The sequence below is a fragment of the Phascolarctos cinereus genome, unplaced genomic scaffold, assembly GCF_003287225.1.
Source record: "Phascolarctos cinereus isolate Bilbo 61053 unplaced genomic scaffold, phaCin_HiC Scaffold_2;HRSCAF=192, whole genome shotgun sequence".
In the NCBI taxonomy this organism is placed as follows: domain Eukaryota; kingdom Metazoa; phylum Chordata; class Mammalia; order Diprotodontia; family Phascolarctidae; genus Phascolarctos; species Phascolarctos cinereus.
The window spans coordinates 358,193,961-358,212,854 of NW_027555625.1; the positions used below are offsets into that span (position 1 = coordinate 358,193,961).

General features: G+C 38.2%; 1 protein-coding gene across 4 annotated transcripts in view; it reads right to left on the minus strand.

Annotated features, from left to right (window-relative positions):
- PPP2R5C (protein phosphatase 2 regulatory subunit B'gamma) overlaps positions 1-18,894 on the minus strand; it is a 195,969-nt gene that overhangs the window by 162,243 nt on the left and 14,832 nt on the right. For 3 of the 4 annotated variants that reach the window (XM_020971139.2, XM_020971142.2, XM_020971141.2), the window contains exon 3: positions 4,286-4,445. The exons of the other annotated variant lie outside the window; for it this stretch is intronic. In XM_020971139.2, coding sequence (XP_020826798.1) covers positions 4,286-4,445 — 160 coding nt within the window. The remainder of the gene's footprint in view (positions 1-4,285; positions 4,446-18,894) is intronic. 4 annotated transcript variants of the gene reach the window in all.

An 18,894-nucleotide genomic window follows, 5' to 3' on the forward strand; every position in this document is an offset into this window, starting at 1 on the left:
CAAACTAAAAACTAAAGTGTCAAGGATGCAAACTGCCGCCCTCCCAAGACCTCATCCTTTGTTATTCATGAAGACAAAAAGCAAGCCAGAAGCTGATGTCAAAGTGTCAAGAGAAAAGAAAATGTATAAGATTTAATGAAGCTTTTTCTTTTCTGTACATTAATAAAGATGGTATGCTATTTATGGGATCCTCTGATTATATTATGCACCCCCTTCTAGAATTATATATCACAAACATCCTTAGTAAACATCATAAATTATATGTATGTCACTGGAGGACCAGCATAGCTAAATCTGAAGAGGCTAGTCATCAGGTTGGCAGCAAGGGATAAGGTTTTCTGCAACAGCCACTCTATTAAATGCTTGAGTGGCTGCAACATGTGCATTTGTTTGGAGAGGGAAGCAGAGAAAGGTGCTTATTAATAATGACAAAATCAAGAATCTTTATGGTATTGAAGTAAATATTTTAAAAAAACATCATACAGATTATGGAATCTGTCAGGGTATAACTATTACTTGTATTGATTAGTTAAGAAAAAAGTCTTGAAGGCAAAACCTAATTGCAGCAGGCTATACATATATACTTGGTCAAGGCAATTCAACTGTACGGCTAAAAATAGGCTCCCTGGTATTCTGATTGATGTTCACACCTAAGTTTTCAACATAAAACCGCAAGGCCAGAAAGACTTTTTAAACAGTAAACAAGGTAAGTAGGAAGATAAATGGATAAATATGTAAAACTTGTTACATTATAATGTGCCTAGAAGTATCCTAAAATACCAAAACAACAGGATACAATTTCATTTCACCCAAGTGAGACAACTTCAAATCAGTATAATCCCCTCCTTAATGACCTCTAGAATATTATGATGCTCCAAGTATACAATACTGATCACTGTAAAATTTTCTTAAGTACTTTTTATAAATTCAACTTGCCTGACTAGACATTAAGTAATGTCACAGTGAAAAAAATACATTAAGAATAATTAAGAGATATAAACAAAAAAGCCTTTTCCAATTCAGTATACAAAGAACTTCATACTTACTATCAATAATTATCTTGAGCTAAAAAAAAATGCCAGGCTGTTTATAGCAAACAAAAGAAGTACTTATGATTTTTTTTGGTGCTTTTCACAAGTATGGTAACACCCAAGATCTAACCATTATCTGTAAATGTTCTACTTCCTTAATCAAGAATGCTGACATTTCTCTATCTGACCATAACCTTCTATTCACATGATGCTGAAGGAATTGGAAGAAGTTACATAACAGTGCTGATTAGACACACTATAAATTCATGTTATCCAACTTCAATTGGACCCTCACTGTGGCAAGGGAATCCTTTAATTCCTCCATGATTTCCTATCTCACTCCTTCACTATTTCATTCTTTTCTCACCTCAAGTCTTCTATACCTTCCTCCCTCCCCATTCTCTAGGCTGAGAACCTTACCTTTTACTTTACTGGGAAAATCAAGGTCACTAGCCCTCTTCTCCCTTTCTCTTCATATCAAACCCCTTAAAATCATCCCCTACTCTCTCCTCCCCACATCACCAGTCTCTCTCTTAATAAGGCGGCTCTCTTCCTTGCCAACAACAGTTTTTTACCTGTGCCCTTGATCCAACTTCTCCAGCAGACTGCTCTCTGAATCACCCCTCCCACTCTTGAATCTTGTCTCTCTTACTCAAGCTTCCCTATTGCCTTCAAACATTCCTAAGTCTCCCCATCCTTAAAAATAACATTTACTAGACTTTATCATGTCCTCAAACTATCTCTCATTCCTCTCTCAACCAAATTCCCAGGAAAAAACTGTCTAGACTTATTGCCTCCACTTTTTTTTTCATTCACTCGTTTGCAACCTTAGTTCACCCTCATCACAAGACAAACTGTCCTCCGAAATGACCAACAATCTCTTAATTGTCAAACCCAATTTTTTCTCAGTCCTAATCCTTCTCAATCTATTTGCTTCATTTGACACTGTGGCTCATACTCTCCTGCACGCTCTTGAGTTTTTGTAACACTGCTTTCTCCAGGTTATCTGTCTGACTCCTCCTCCTCCTCAGTCTCCTGTGGCTGGTTCATCACCACCCACATCATGCCCTCAAATTACGGGGGTACTAATGGGTGTACCTGAAGATTTCTTGGGGTCCTCTACTCTATACACACTTCCTTTTTGCGATCTCATCAGCTACCATGGGTTTAATTAACTATGCAGATGACTCTTAAATCAACATCTCTGGCGACAGTTTTTTCCCCAAGCTTTGGTCCTGCATCACCAACTGCCTGATGGACATTTCAGATGGGATATTCCAAGGCATCCCAAGTTCAACATGTTCAAACTGAGCTTGTTATCTCTGCCCCCAAACCCTCTGCTCTTCCACATTTCTCTATTAAAGGGAATAACAGCTTTCCAATATCCCAGGTACCTCCTAGGATAATCTGGGCTTTATCATCAATTCCTCCCTCTCTCTCTCTCATTCCACATCTCTGATCAGTTGTCAGATGTTGCTGTCTCTACCTCTACCACATCTCTCAAGTCTCATCTCTTCTCTCTATCGCCACAGACAACCACCTTCACCTTAAGTTTATGTTCTCTTCATCCCTCAGCTATATTATTACAACAGCCTCCTACACAGGTGGCACTTGTGCTCGCTCTTGCTCTCTCTCTCAAGACTTAACTAATGAGACGCTGAACAAGGTCACATCCTGATTATGAGTCTCATGTAAAATGAGGGGGCTAGATTAGGTGATCTTTGAAGTTCCTTCCAGTTCCAAATATACGATCGATCCTATGATCTGTAAAGTGGACATAATAATACTTGTATCAACAAGTTTGAAGAGTTGTGAGGAAAGTACTTTCTAAGTTTTAAAGTACTACATAAATGTGACCAATCATTGCTCTCTCTCCAAACAGTTCACAATTCTGCAGTACTGTAAGGTTTACAAAGCACTTTCTTCCCAACAACCATGTGCAGTAGGGAGTGTCTATTGAGAAGGCTAGATGGCACAGTGGATAGAGCACCGGCCCTGGTGTCAGGAGGACCTGAGCTCAAATCTGGCCTCAGACACATAACACTCACTAGCTGTGTGACTCTGGGCAAGTCACTTAACCCCAACTGCCTCACATTAAAAAAAAAAAGATATCTACTAAAAAAAAAAACCCAACAGTTGTTGAATATGTAGGGTTCTACACAATCCAAAAATGTTTTAGCAAGTATGTGAAAGTTAAGTTAAAAAACCTGTTCACACCCATTGCCTATTCTTTCCTCAATATAGTTTGAGTAGATTGTGTACATGAGTACTATACTGAGGGATTTCTAAGCAAAGATGGTCTTTATCTTGAGGTGCTTACTTAGTCAAGCTAGTGAGGGATGGCATGATGGTAGAAATGAATCTTGAAAGTATTCTCTTCCCTACACATAATACATTTTTCATCAAGAAAGTAGATGTTATTCTTGTTTTCTTACATGAATACACATCTATCTATATCAATCTATGTAAAAATGAAGTTCCACTTAACTTTCAAACCCTTAATAAATAAGTAGTCTGTTAGAATTAACGCAGAAACTTTTCTATAATCCTCAAAGAATCTTTTTTTTTTTTTTAGTGAGGCATTTGGGGTTAAGTGACTTGCCCAGGGTCACACAGCTAGTAAGTGTTATGTGTTGGAGGCTGCATCTGAATTCAGGTCCTCCTGACTCAAGAGCTAGTGCTCTATCCACTGCACCACCTAGCTGCCCTCATCCTTACAGAATCTTAAAACAATTTGGCAGAACTATTTGCAAATGTGAAAAGACTAAAATGTAATTAACAATTATGAGTTACAAGTACTAAGGACAGATTTTTTAAAAATTAAAGATGCATAACAGTACATTTCTTCTTTGAGAAAACAAATTTATAGATTTCTATTGTTCTTACAAACCACCAACGATAATCTTAAATTTTCCTTAATAATCCACTTTTGTCCATAAGGGAAAAAAAAAATCAAGAGGAGGACCAAAAAAACCCTTACTTTTCTCAGTGTTCGTAATAAAACAATACACTTGCAATCATATTTTCATCTTTGGTAACTATTCAGCTTTTACCTACTTACGAAACATTTTTTGCCAAAATTAATTTAAAGTATCGTATAAATTAGAGAACACTATAATTCAGTCTAAGAGACTGAGAGAAGGAAATTTTACAAAATACAAAAAGAATTACAAATGATGGGAAAAGATCATTAACATTCTTTTTTCCTTCCCCTAAAAGATAAACATTAACAAAATAAAAATAACGAAAAGTACCTTTTAAAGCTGGTAGTTTTTGTAGTTCTCTGTTATTGCTAACATGAAACCTTGAATTACTTAGGCGTTTTTCTTTCTTCACTACAGGTTGTGGAGTAGGTATTTTCATTTTAGACAATGAAGTTTGGGAAGCAATAATGCTGTTTTTCTTGTTAGAAATCTGTTTTCAAGATAAAAAAAACAAAAATGCACATTTAAAAGCTGTTCTTGCACTTTGCAGCATAAAGACTCAGAAAACAATTTCTGAGTTAGACTAAGTCTATTCCTTTACTAATTATTTCACTATGTCCCAAATTAAACATTCTCTCCTAATGACTACTGTCTGCATCTTAACTTTCAACCACTCATGATTTTCAAAAAAGTGGTTATACTTATTTTATAAAACCTTTTAGTATGCCCCATGACAAATTCCTTTTATCAGATAAATCCAAACCAGGGAGAGATAAAGCAGAGTAAACCATTCTCACTGATGAATACTGATGCAAAAAATTTAAAGAAAATCTTAGTACGCCATCCTCACTGTCTAGTTTTTCTCTGAGTCCCTTTCCTCTTTCTCACTACCCATCTTTCTCAATCATCTCATCTGACTTCCAAGTCTATGTATCCAGCCCAAATTTCTATCCCAAACTCCACTTGAAGAGAGGATGGCCAGAAAAGCAGCTCTTTGTTCTAAATCAATCATGACCCTAAAACTAGCAATACTTGGAATATAGTTATAATTTATTAAGTGCCTATTGGGGATACAAAGGCAAAAGCCAGTGTGCTGTCAAGGAGTTCACAGTCTAATAGGGTAGAAAATATGCAAACAAGTATGCACAATTAAGCTACATACAAGATAAATTTGAAATAATCAACAGAGGGAAGTCATTAGCATTAAGGGGGATTAGTAGAGGCTTGTTGTAGGTTAGATTTTAGCTGAGACTTGAAGGAAGTCAGGAAAGCTAGGTGGTAAAAATGAGGAGAGATTATATCCCAGAAATGGAAGATAGTCAGGGAAATGTCAGGAGTCAGGAGATGAAATACCTTGTTTGAGGAATACCAAGGAGGCTGGGGCCACTGAATTGCACTGGAGTTATCTGGAGGGTAGTGGGTATGGTGTAAGGTGGATGGAGACTGGAAAAGTGGAGAGGGCAGGGAAGGTTATAAAGGGGTTTGAATGCCACACAGAGAATTTTATATTTGACTTTGGAGGGGACAGAAAGCCACTGGACTGGGGGGTGGGGGTGGGGTATGACAGACCTGCATTTTAGGAAGATAATTTTGACAGCTGAGTGAAGGATGGACTGGAATGGATAGAAACATGTAGCTGGGAGACTAACCTGCAGGCTATTGCAACAGGCCAGGAGTGTGGTAATGAAGGCTTCCACCAAGGTGGTGGCAGTGTCAGAAGAGAGAACAGGATGTATGCAAGAGATGACGAAAAAGTAAAATCAACATTGGCAACAGATTGGATATGGGGAAAGAAAAATAAGAAAAATTTTAAGTAGAACAATTCTGTGGTTTCTCCTCATGGGGAAGGGAGATTTTAAAAAGAAACAGGAAAGGTACATTAATATTCACATTAATAATGCTGTGAATTGACAGTCATTCCAAAAAACAGTTTGGAGTTTCATGGAAGACAAGCCACCAACCTTTATATAACCTAAAATCATGCAACCTACTATTAGGTATATGCCCCAAATAGATTTATGACAAAAACAAAAAGATCTCAGGTATCAGCAACTAATTCAAAGCAGCACTCTTTGTAGTAGCAAAAAACTAGACTTGGGGAATAGCTGAACAAAGTGTGGTATGAAAATATAATAGATTGTCAGTCAATCAATAAACACTTACTTACTAAGTGCCTACTATATGCCAGACACTAAGCCCTGGAGACACAAAGGCAAATACTAGTCTCTTCTCAGGAAGCTCAGTCTGATGGGGAGACAACATGTAAATAACTATGTTCAAATAAGTTACACACAGGACAAACTGGAGATAATCAGCAGAGGGAAGGCACCAGAATTAAAAGGGGTTGGGAATGGCTTCTTATAGAAGGTGGGCCCTTAGTTGCCATAAGGAGGTTATGTACATGAAATAATTCAGAGAATCATAGAAAGACTTCTACGATGTAATAGAGTGAAGAAAGTAGAACCAAGAGAATATACACAACGATGACAATACTGTAAAAGATAACACTAAAAAACAACTTGAACTCTGATTAATAGTAATTATTATTCTCAGTACTGGAGAAATGGTAAAGAAACAATTCTGAATTGTTTGAATTGAAAAGGAAACAAACTCCTTTCATCAGGTGAGGGGTGAGGATTATGGATGTGACATACAGTATACACTATCAGAACCAGTTGCTATTTTGGTTGCCTTTGCTAAATGCTTAAAAAACAAAGCACTCACTCATCTGCCTAATTCTTTGGATTTTTTTTTCTCTAAACAAGGGATATTAAAGTTCTTTTAATAGCAAGCTGCTTGACAGAAATCTGTGCATGTGGGTCATATGAATTTTTTACACTTGCTAATTGATCCAAGAATGACACCTAATAGTAGCTGGAAGAGTAGGCAGCTGGTTAAGTTTTATGGGCCTACCAGCTAGCTAATTAGATTAAATTTTTTGCTAGAAATATCAGGTAAGCAATACTTGGCACATATGTTGGACCTTGGGACTCTCAACTTTGGATTTCCACAATTTTCCCATTAAGAGATAATGCCTTATATTGCAAGAGGATGTAGAAATGCAGATGGTGGGATAGAAAGAGCAATGAATCACCTGGTTTTGACGATACCAGGCACACATCAATCAACCAACAACTATTTATTAAGTATCTACATTGTGAAAGGCATTGACCTAGACAGTGGAGATACAAAGACAAAAACAAATGTACGTACGTAAGTAAATACAAGACAAATTTACTGTCATTGGTGGGGGAGGGCACTAGGAAAAAGATAAGATCCCCAAAGGGTTTCATTTACAAGGCAACACTTGAACTGAGGACCCCAAGAAGCAGAGATGAGAAATAAATGCACTTGCAGCTTGGAGATAGGAGACGGCATGTCACCTGTGAGGAACAGCAAATAGGTCCACATGGCTGGACTGTAAAGTGAGTGACGGGGATAAGGAGACACATAAACGGCTGCAAAATAGGTTGGGGGCCAGGCTGTTGAAGGTCTTTAAGAACCAAAAGATAAAATTGCATTTGAGCCTGAAGGCAATAAGGAGCCACTGGAATTTACTGAATGGGAGAAGGACATAGTCAGACCTGTGCTAGAAATCAAAGACAGAAAGAAAGTGCCAGTCCCTGAGATACCAAAATATTCATTGCAGCTTTTCTGTAGTAGCAAAAACTGAAGCAAAACAGATACTCATCAACTGAAGAATGTCTGAAGAAACTATAGTATATGAATATAATAACTGCTGACTTTTAATGGTACTGTAAGGTTTATAAAATGCTTTACATATGTTATCTTATTTGATCACGATAGTAACTCTGTTATTTCCATTTCACAGATAAGGAAACTGAGGTTCAGGTTAAATGACTTGTTAGTGTACGACAGCTACTAAGTTATCTGAGACAGGAGATGAACTCCTTGAGTCCAAGTCATGCTACTTCTCTAACGAAATTTTGTTGCACTGTAAGAAACAATGAATACAAAGAATAGACATATGTAAGATTTGTATGAACTGACGCAGGGTGAAGTCAGGAAAACAATTATTACAATAATGTTAAGAAAACCTAAGAGTAAAAGACATCTATCCGGACCGCTAGGTGGCACAGTGGATAGAGTACCGGCCCTGAAGTCAGGAGGACCTGAGTTCACACCCGGCCTCAGATGAAACACTTGACACGTACTAGCTGTGTGACCCTGGGCAAGTCACTTAACCCCAATAGTCTAAAAAACCCCCAAAACCAAACAAAAGATATCTATCTTCAGACTGTAATGACCAACCCTGTTCTTAGTGAATAGATGAGGAAGCACTTTCTCCTTCCCCAGCAGAGAACTGAGAGGCTGAGCAGTGATTTAGCTTAACTGTTTTCCTTTGGCAGGAGTGAGGGACATAGCAGGAAATGACAACTGTGAGATCTTGGGCTTGTCACAACACTTGGAGCCAGTTTCCTTATTTAAAGAATAGGGGTAATCAACTTGGTTCTACCTAACTTGAAGATTATCAGATAAGAACAAACACACACACACACCCCCCTGTAAAAATTCTAGAAGGAAAAGTTTTTTTTCACCTTTTTACCAAAATATTCCCTTACTAGATAAAGCTACAGCAGCTAAATGGGAGGAAAAAATCCCAATGTATTTTATTTTTAAAAATTAATTTTGTTTTTGCTGTCACTCTTCTCCAGACTCCTCCCTTTTACATGTTCAGCTGGTGGTGCAGTGGATAGAGCACCTGACCTGGAGTCAGGGAGACCACCCTGGACAAGTCATTTAACTAGTAGTCTGCCTCAGTTTCCTGGTGATAATAATAGCACTAATCTCCAAGACTTGTTATGAGGATCAAATGAGATAATAAGGGTAATGTGCTTAACACAGTGCCCGGCACACTATGATTGTTAGTATTATTATTATTCTAAATAATACTATATTCAATTACCCTGATATCTGGGAAATGCAGGCCAAATTTTATACTCCAACTATACCGGAAACATCCATTACCTTCATTACTACATACTCTTATTAATAATAAGTATGCTATCAGGAAGGTATACTTCAACTCATTATAACACAGACCTTACAAATAAGCAGAAATGTCCAGAAGTGGAATGAGCTATTCTGTCCAGGTAGTGAGTGCCCCTTGTCCCCAAGTATCTAAGCACAGGAAAGATGAATACTTAGGATACTGTTAAGAGGCCTCCTACACAGAATGGGCAACCGACCATAAGACCCTTGGAGTCTTCTGCAACTTTCTCTAATTCTATGTTATTTACAGAACAAGGGTTATCAACCCCTCCCACTGCATTCATTCAACAAATATTTACTGAGCACCTGTTATATTCAAGACATAATGTGAGAGATACAAAAAAAAAAAAAGAGGAACAGTCCCTATCCAAATGGAGTTTAGAATCTAATGAGATAAGACAGATACACAACATGAGTATACACAGGGTTGAATAAGTGTCATAAGAGAGGTACAAAGTGCCATGTTGGTTTAGAAGACACAGATTACTCCTGGCTTGGGGTGAAGGAGGAGAAAATCAATAAGGGTTTCAAAGAGTTAGCATCTGATCTGAGATTTGAAGAATGGGTAAAAATTAGACTGGTAAAGCTTGGAGGAGAGAAGTTATTTTAAGTGAATAACATACTAATAATAGTTAACATTTATCTAGCGCTTACTTACTATGTGCCAGGCCCTGGGAGGTAGGTACTGTTATTATCCCCATCTTACAGAGGAGGAAACTGAGGTAGGCAGAGGTTAAATGACTTGCCCAAGGTCATCTAACTAGCACGTGTCTGAGGCTCTATTTGAACTCAGGTTTTCTTGACTCTAGGCCCACTGCTCTGTCCACTGTGCCACTCAGTTGCCCAGTGAAGAAAAATGTAAGCAAAGACATGATCTTTGAGGAAGTATAGTCAGACTAGGAGGAGACAGGGAACTCCAACAGAAACAGGCCAGGTGACTGATAAGGGCCATGGGTACAACCTCTCAGCATCAAAGGAATTTTACTAATGCATTTTTATCTAGTTCACTCATGACCAGGGTATTCAAAGGTGCCAGGAATCTCCTTATCCTGCTGCTATTCATGATTCAGTCATGACCATAGACCATAGCACACCAGACCCCTTTGTTGTTGTTTAGTTGTTCAGGAGTGTCTATCTGTGACCCCAGGTACCACAGCACACCACATTCTTCTACCTTCTCTCTCTCAAAGTCCATCCAAGTTCATGTTCGTTGTCTCCATGACACTACCGATCCATCTCATCCTCTGCCATCCATTTTTCCTTTTGCCTTTAATCTTTCCCAGCATCAGGGTCTTTTCCAGTAAGTACCACCTTCTCATTATGAGGCCAAAGTATTTAAACTTCAGCTTCAGAATTTGACCTTCTGATGAATAGCCTGAATTAATTTCTCTAAGTATTAACTGATTTGATCTCCTTGCTGTCCAAGGGACTCTCAAAAGTCTCTTAGCTTTCCTCATTGTCCAACTCTCAGTCATATATTGCTACAGGGAAAACCATAGCTTTCATTATATGGACCTTTCTTTGCTGGCAAGGCGGTATCTCTACTTTTCAGTATGCTGTCCAGATTTGCCATAGCTTTCCTTCCAAGGTTCAAGTGTCTTTTAATTTCATGGCTACAGTCACCATTTGCAGTGATCTTTGAGCCCAAGAATATAAAATCTGTCATCTGTCACATTTCTTCTTCCTCTATTTGCCAGGAATTGACGGCCAGTTGCCAAGATCTTCATTTTTTTGATGTTAAGCTTCAAGCAGATTTTACACTCTTCTCTTTTGCCCTCATCAAGATGCTTCTTAATTTTTCTTCACTTTGTGTCATCCGAGGTGTATCATCTGCACATGTGAGATTGTTGATATTTCTCCTGGCAAACTCAATTCTGGTTTTGACTCATCTTGCCTGTCATGTAATGTGATATACTTTTACTTTGCATGTAAGTTAAAATAAATAAGGTGACAATATACAGCCTTGTTGTATGCTTTTTCTAATCTCAAACCAACCAGTTGTTTTCCATGTTCAGTTCTGACTGTTTTCTTAGCCTACATGCAGGTTCCTCAGGAGACAAGTAAGAGAGATCTGGTATTTCATCTGGTATTCCACCACCGCATTTTGTTGGGATGCACACAGTCAAAGGCTTTAGTGTAGTCAATGAAACAGAAGCAGTTATTTCTCTGGAACTCCCTTGCTTTCTCCATAATCCATAGACATTGACAATTTGGCCTTTAGCTCCTCTGCCTCTTCAAAAACCAGCCTACTCTTCTGGCAGTCCTCAGTTCACATATTGCTGAAGCCTAGCTTGCAGAATTTTAACCTTGCAGGTGTGTAAAATAAGTGCAACCATTTGGTAATCTGAATATTCTTTGGCATTGCTCTTCTATAAGACTGGGGCATAAATTGATCTTTTCCAATCCAGTGGCCACTGTTGAGTTTTCCAAATTTGCTGGCATATTGAGCGTAGCACTTTAACAGCATCATCTTTTAGGATTTTAAATAGTTCAGCTGGAATTCTGTTATCTCCTCTAGCCTGTTAGCAATGCTTCCTAAGACCCACTTGACTTCATTCTCCAGGATGTCTGGCTCTAGGTCAGTAACCACACCATTGTGGCAGTGATGTTAAGATCTTTTTTGTATAGATCTTTTGTGTATTCTTGTCACTTCTTCTTAATCGCTTCTACTTCTGTTAAATCCCTACCATTTCTGTCTTTTATCATGTCCATTTTTGCATGAAATGTGTCCTTGATGTTTCTAATTTTCTTGAAGAGATCATTTATCTTTTCCATTCTATTGTTTTCTTCTATTTTTTTTTACATTGTTCATTTAAGAAATCTTTCCTTGCTATTCTCTGGAATTCTGCATTCAGTTGGATACATTTTCCTCTTTCTACTTTCCCTTTCAATCTCCTTTTTTCCTCAGCTATTCTATAAAACCTCCTCAGACAGCCATTTTGCTTTCTTGCTTTTTTTTCCTTTGGAATATTTTATGTTGTTGCCTCCTGCACAATATTGTGAACGTCTATCCATAATTCTTCAGGCACTCTATCTACTAGATCTAATCCTTTAAATCAATCTATTACCTCCACTTCATATTCATAAGGGATGTTATTTAGGTCACACCTATATGATCTGATGGTTTTCCCTACTTTCTTCAATTAAATCTAAATTTTGCATTAAAAACCTCATGATCTGAGCCACAGTCAGCTCCAGATATATAATCAATCTAATTTTGATGTTGACCATCTGCTGATGTCCATGTGTAGAGTAGCCTTTTGGGCTGTTGAAAAAGAGTATCCAGTGAGTTATCTTGACAAAATCTATTAGTCTCTGCCCTCCTTCATTTTGTACTCGACAGCCAAACTTGTCTGTTATTCCAACTATCCTTTGATTTCCTACTTTAGCATTCCAATCCCCTATGATGAATGTGACATCTTTTTTTGGTGTTATTTCCAGATGTTGTAAGTTTTCATAGAACTGATCAGCTTTGGCCTCTTCAGCATCAATGTTTGGACAAAGACTTGCATTACTGGGATGTTGAATGGTATGCTTTGGATTTGAACAGATCCCATTCTGTCATTTTTGAGATTACTGCTTATCCTAGTCAGGTGCATCTGTAAAAGGTTCTAACTCCTTTTGTTCCTTTGGACTAATGAAAACTAACATCGATATAATGCTTTTAAAGTTTGCAAAGTATTTTACACGTAATAATAGTCCATTTGAATCACATAACCTCCTGGGGTAAGTACCAAAGGCATTACTATCCCTATTTTTCAGATGAGAAAACTTAAAGAGTTAAAGTGACTCTTCCAAAGTCATACAACTAGTAAGTATCGAGGTGAGATCAACCCATGTCTTCAAATACAGCACTACATCCTCTATACCACATTGAGTATAAAACAATGTAAATTCAAAGAAGTGACTCAGCTCAACCCTGGTAGAAATGGTCAGATTCTGATTAGACTTCATGAGGGATGTGATAACTCACTAATCTGATCAGGGAATCTTAACCTGGGGTCTACAGACAGATTTCAGGGGGTTCAAGAACTTGGATGAAAAGAAGATTTATACTTTTATTTTTATTAACATCTAACTGAAATGCGACATTCCCTTCAATTATGAATTTAAAAAAACCAAAAACATTCTGAGAAGGGGCCATAGGTTTTGCCCCACTGACAACAGGATTTCTCAGGCTGATATAGAGCTTCGCTGTGTGTCCAGCTAACTCAGTCAATTCGAATATGATGCTAATAATGCCAAGGTTATGGCTTCAATCTCTGTTCAATCCCTGGGAATGGAACAATAATTTCAAGAGGAGTCATGGTGTAGTGGATAAAGCAATGGACTTGAAATCAAGAAGACCTAGATTCAAATCCCAGCTCAGACACTCACTAGCTGTGTGACCATGGGCAAGTCACTTAACCACTCTAGCCTCAGTTTCTTTATCTGCAAAATGAGGATTTAATGACCTTTAAGGTCCCTTCGAGTTCTAAATTAATATCTTATAGTGACCGTATTTGTTGTTTTAACTTCAATACATTATCAGGTACGTTCCCTGTGAGCACAAGCCATCTTCTTTGTCTTAAATCCAAACTGATTATTATACTCATTCAACTTGTAAAGATGAGTAGAAGATGAAACGGCAAATGAGAGCTGGAGGCCCAATCAAGAAGGGCCTAAAGTGCCAGGCAGCACAATTGAGATTTTATTTGGTGGGTTATGATGAGCCACTGAAAGTTGTTTTTTTTTTTAACATAAATTTATTTATTTTTAGTTTTCAACATTTACTTCCACAAGATTTTGAGTTCCAAATTTTCACCCCATCTTGCCCCTACCCCATCCCAAGATGGTATGCATTCTGAATACCCCTTCCCCTAGTCTGCCCTCTCTTCTATCTCTTCCCCCCGCCCCTTCTCTTATCCCCTTCCCCTTCTATTTTCCTGTAGGGCAGGATAGACTTCTGTACCCCATTTCCTGTATTTCTTATTTCCCAGTTGCATGTGAAAACTTTTTTTAAAAACATGTATTTTTTAAAACTGTGGGTTCCAAATTTTCTCCCTTCCTCCCTCCCCACCCACCCTCATTGAAAAGGCAAGCAACTCAACATAGGTTATAAATGTGCAGTTATGCAAAACACTTCCAAAGTAGACATGTTCTGAAAAACTAACTCTATTTCCCTTAATCCTATCCTGCCCTCCCATTTATTCTATTCTTTCTTTTGACCCTGTCCCTCCTCAGAAGTATTTGCTTCTGATTACCCCTTTCCAATCTGCCCTTCTCTCTTGTCCCCTTCCCCCTATTTTCCTGTAGGGTAAGACAGATTTCCATACCCAATTGAGTGTACATGTTATTCCCTCCTTAAGACAAATCCTATGAGAATAAGATTCTCTCATTCCCTCTCACCTTCCCCGTTTCCCCTCCACTGTAAGAGACTTTTCTTTTCTGTTTTTTTTTTGTGAGATAATTTACCCTTTCTTCTTCTCCTAGTATAATCCTCTCTCATCCCTTAATTTTATTCTCCAGATATGACCCCTTAATCTTCAACTCACCCTGTGCCCTCTATCTATCTATCTACTACATACATATAATTTTCCTTCAACTACCCTAATACTGACAAAGGTCTCATGAGTTATAAATATCATCTTTCCATGCAGGAATGTAAACAGTTCAACCTTAATAAGTCTCTTATGATTTCTCTTTCCTGTTTACCTCTTCATGTTCCACTTGAGTTGTATTTGAAAGTCAAATTTTCTATTCAGCTCTGGTCTTTTCATCAAGAATGCTTGAAAGTCCTCTATTTCACTGAATGACCATTTTTTCCCCTGAAGGATTATACTCAGTTTTGCTGGGTAGGTGATTCTTGGTTGTAATCCTATCTCCTTTGCCCTCCGGAATATTATATTCCATGCCCTGGTCCTTTAATGTAGAAGCTGCTAAATCTTGTGTTATCCTGATTGTGTTTCCACATACTTGAATTGTTTCTTTCTGGCAGCTTGTAATATTTTCTCCTTGACCTGGGAACTCTGGAATTTGGCTACAATATTCCTAGGAGTTTTCCTTTGGGGATCTCTTTCAGGAGGAGATTGTGGATTCTTTCAATTTCTATTTTGCCCTCTGGTTCTAATATACAGGGCAGTTTTCCTTGATAATTTCTTGAAAGATGATGTCTAGGCTCTTTTTTTGATCATGGCTTTCAGATAGTCCAATAATTTTTAAATTTCTCTCCTGGATCTATTTTCCAGGTCAGTTGTTTTTCCAATGAGATATTTCACATTGTTTCTAATTTTTCATTCTTTTGGATTTGTTTTACAGTGTCTTGATTTCTCACAAAGTCGCTAGCTTCCAATTGCTGTATTCTAATTTTTAAGGAAGTATTTTCTTCAGTAATCTTTTGGACTTCCTTTTCCATTTGGCCAATTTTTCTTTTTAGGGCATTCTTCTCCTCATTGGCTTTTTGGACCTCTTTTGCCATTTGGGTTAGGCTATTTTTTAAGGTGTTATTTTCTTCAGTATTTTTTGGGTCTCCTTTAGCAAGCTGTTGACTTGTTTTTCATGATTTTCTTGCATCACTCTCAGTTTTTCCTCTACCCTTACTTGCTTCTCAAAATCCCTTTTGAGCTCTTCCAAGGCCTGGGACTGATTCATATTTTCTTTGGAGGCTTTGGATGTAGGAGCTTTGACTTTGTTGTCTTCTTCTGGTTGTATGTTTTGATCTTCTTTGTCACCAAAGTAAGATAATATAGTCTGACTCTTTTTGCGCTGCTTGCTCATGATCCCTGGCCAATTACTTGAGTTTTAAACTCTTTGTTAAGGTAAGAGTCTGCTTCCAATGTAGAGAATGTACTGTCCCAAGCTTGGGGTTTACAGCTGTTTTCAGAGATACTTGTAGGGACCTGTAAATTTTCAGTTCTTGCAAGGTGGTATGATAAGGGGTGAGGTGTTTATCCTTTCCTGGCCTGTGCTCCTATTAGTGACCACAAGCACTCCTTTCTGTCCTGGAACTGTGAGGAAGGTTTCCTCTCCACAGCCATTACAAGCTCCTCCTCACCCCAGGACCACTGCCCAGAACTGTGACCCAGATCCAACACAGGCAAAGCAAGAGATTCCTGCCTCAGCACTGGCAAAGAGATCCCTGCAATCCCCTCTGATCAGCCACTCGATTCCCCTCAGTCTGTGGGTTGGAAGCTCAGGACGCAGCCACCGCCCCAGCGCCTGTGCTCTGGAATGGCTCTGAGACCTAGCTCCTCTCTCACTGCAGAAACAGACTTTTCCCACTGACCTTCTAAGTTGTCTTTAGCGTTAGTTTGTGGGTTGAGAAGATTCAGTCCTGAGGCCTGCTCCAGGTTCGGTGGCCTTCACCCCATGCTGCACTGCGCTCCTATACCTGCCTGGTGCGATATACCTTTCTGATCAATCATCCAGTTGTCTTGGGCTGGAAATTTGCTTCACTCTGTCTTTTGTGGGTTCTGCTGCTTCTAGAATTTGTTTAGAGCCATTTTTTAAGGTATTTGGAGGGGTTTGGGGGAGAGCTCAAGCAAGTCACTGCTTTCACTCTGCCATCTTGGCTCCGCCTCCTAGTCTTCTTACTTTTAAACCCCCATTGAAAGTTTTTAAACAAGGAAGTGATAAAGTTGTGAACTGCAAAAATTAAAGTGCTGAAGACAGTATGTGGAACGGTTTTCTTCAGAATGTGAACTGATTGCTGCGTCACCTCCATAATACAATTAATGCTCCCCTTAATACCTTCCTGTTCTGCTCTACTTACCCCCTCCTCTCCCACCTGCTAACAGAAACAGAATTAGCCTCTGTTGTATCCTATTTAAAAGGCTGCCAGCCTCTACTCTGTTGAGACAAATCTACAAAGTTGACTAAACGGAGCCAGAGGAAACACCAAGTTCTCACCCAAAAGAATAGCTACTCTTACCCAGCATGATTGTTTTTAAAGGTTACTGTGTTTTAAAACAGGGGCTGGCAAATTATGGACAAGGGCCAAATCTGGTCCACCAAGTTTCTTTATATTTAAAAACATAAAAATCTTTCTTAGCTCTCTGCTGTACAAAAATAGGCTGCAACAGGTTGGATATCCTATGGGTAGTAGTTTGCCATCACCTAATAAGCTCTGAGCTTTTCTGCAAGCTAAAGAGACACTTCAATTATTAGCTTCATGAAATTAAAGGAAACCTATGTCAAATTTTATAAGATTTAAATATGCTGAAAAAATAGGAATACCTTATAGTATGACATAGTTATGACTTTTCTGTTCCTTTATCTCATGGTTGCCAACAGTTAAAGAGATAACTAGAAACTAGTTTCTGAGCTTACCAACTGTCTTAATACAAAGAAACCTCTAGAGCTGTCCCAGCAGCCCTGCCATAATCACTGGAAAAGAAAACAATGCTGGTCTGGTGCTGAAGACACCAGGGGTCACAAAGGGGATGAGGGATGAACACTGAGAGCCACGGCAACAGTGACCAACACTTGATCTTTTAACAGGTAAGCTGTGTTGTAGTGACCTAATGTCATCAGAAACTTTGTTGCTGGAGACAGAAACACACATATGTAGGGATGAATACTCAGACCACAAAAAAAGAGAAACCGTATGAGTGTTATTTGGAACCAGTGCACCGCTCACCTATAGAGGAATAGGTCAATCTGAAGCTCACATTCCACCTCATGTGCTAACTTCCTCCTACTACTGGGCCGACAAAGAGTGACCTCTCTTTTCTCTGGATTCCTACCACATTCCTAGTCTATGCTCCTTATATAGCACTTATGTGTAGCCTTATACTAATAACAAGCTATCTTTTCACATGTACATTTCTAGAGTCTAAACTCAACTCAAATATCTACTAAGTTCCTACTGTAAGTACAAGGCAGAGTGCTAAGCAAGAGGGATACAAAAACAAACAAAAAGTCCTGCAAGAAGCTTATAGCTTACTATTGAACAAATATATTATTATAATAATAACTAGAATTTATATAGCACTTTAAGATGTGCAAAGTGCTTTACACATTATCTCATCAGATCCTCACAGCAATCCTGTGAACTAGGTGTTATTATTATTCCTATTTTTATTTGAACAAATGGGGAAACTGAAACAGAGTAGTCAAGTGATTTGCCCAGGGTCACATAGGTGTAAGTCTTTGAGGCTAAGTTTGATGTTGGGTCTTCCTGACTCCGGGTCAAATACAATCCCCTGTGCCATGTACAAATGGAAACAAAATGCAAAATATATGCAAAGTAGTTTCAAGAAGGAGGGTACAAGGGTTGGTTCAATATTAGGAAAACTATCAGCATCATTGAGCATATCAACAACAAAACCAACAGAAACACATGATCATCTCAATAGATGCAGAAAAGGCTTTTGATAAAATACAACACCCATTCCTATTAAAAACACTAGAAAGCATAGGTATAAATGGAGTCTTCCCTAAATAATAAATAGCATTTATCTAAAACCTTCAGCAAGCATTTATATGTAATAGGGACAGGCTGGAAGCATTTCCAATAAGATTGGGGGTGAAACAAGGATGTCCATTATCACCACTGTTATTCAATATTGTACTGGAAACCTTAGCTTTAGCAATAAGAAAAGAAAAAGAAATTGAAGGCATTAGAATAGGCAAAGAAACAAAGCTATCACTCTTTGCAGATGACATGATGATATACTTAGAGAATCCTAAAGAATCAAGTAAAAAACTACTTGAAATAATAAACAACTTTAGCAAAGTTGCAGGCTATAAAATAAACCCACATAAATCATCAGCATTTCTATATATTACCAACAAAGCCCAACAGCAAGAGATAGAAAGAGAAATCCCATTTAAACTTACTGTAGACATTATAAAATTTAGGAGTCTACCTACTGAAACAAACCCAGGAACTCTATGAACACAATTACAAAACACTTTTCACACAAATAAAATCAGATCTAAATAAT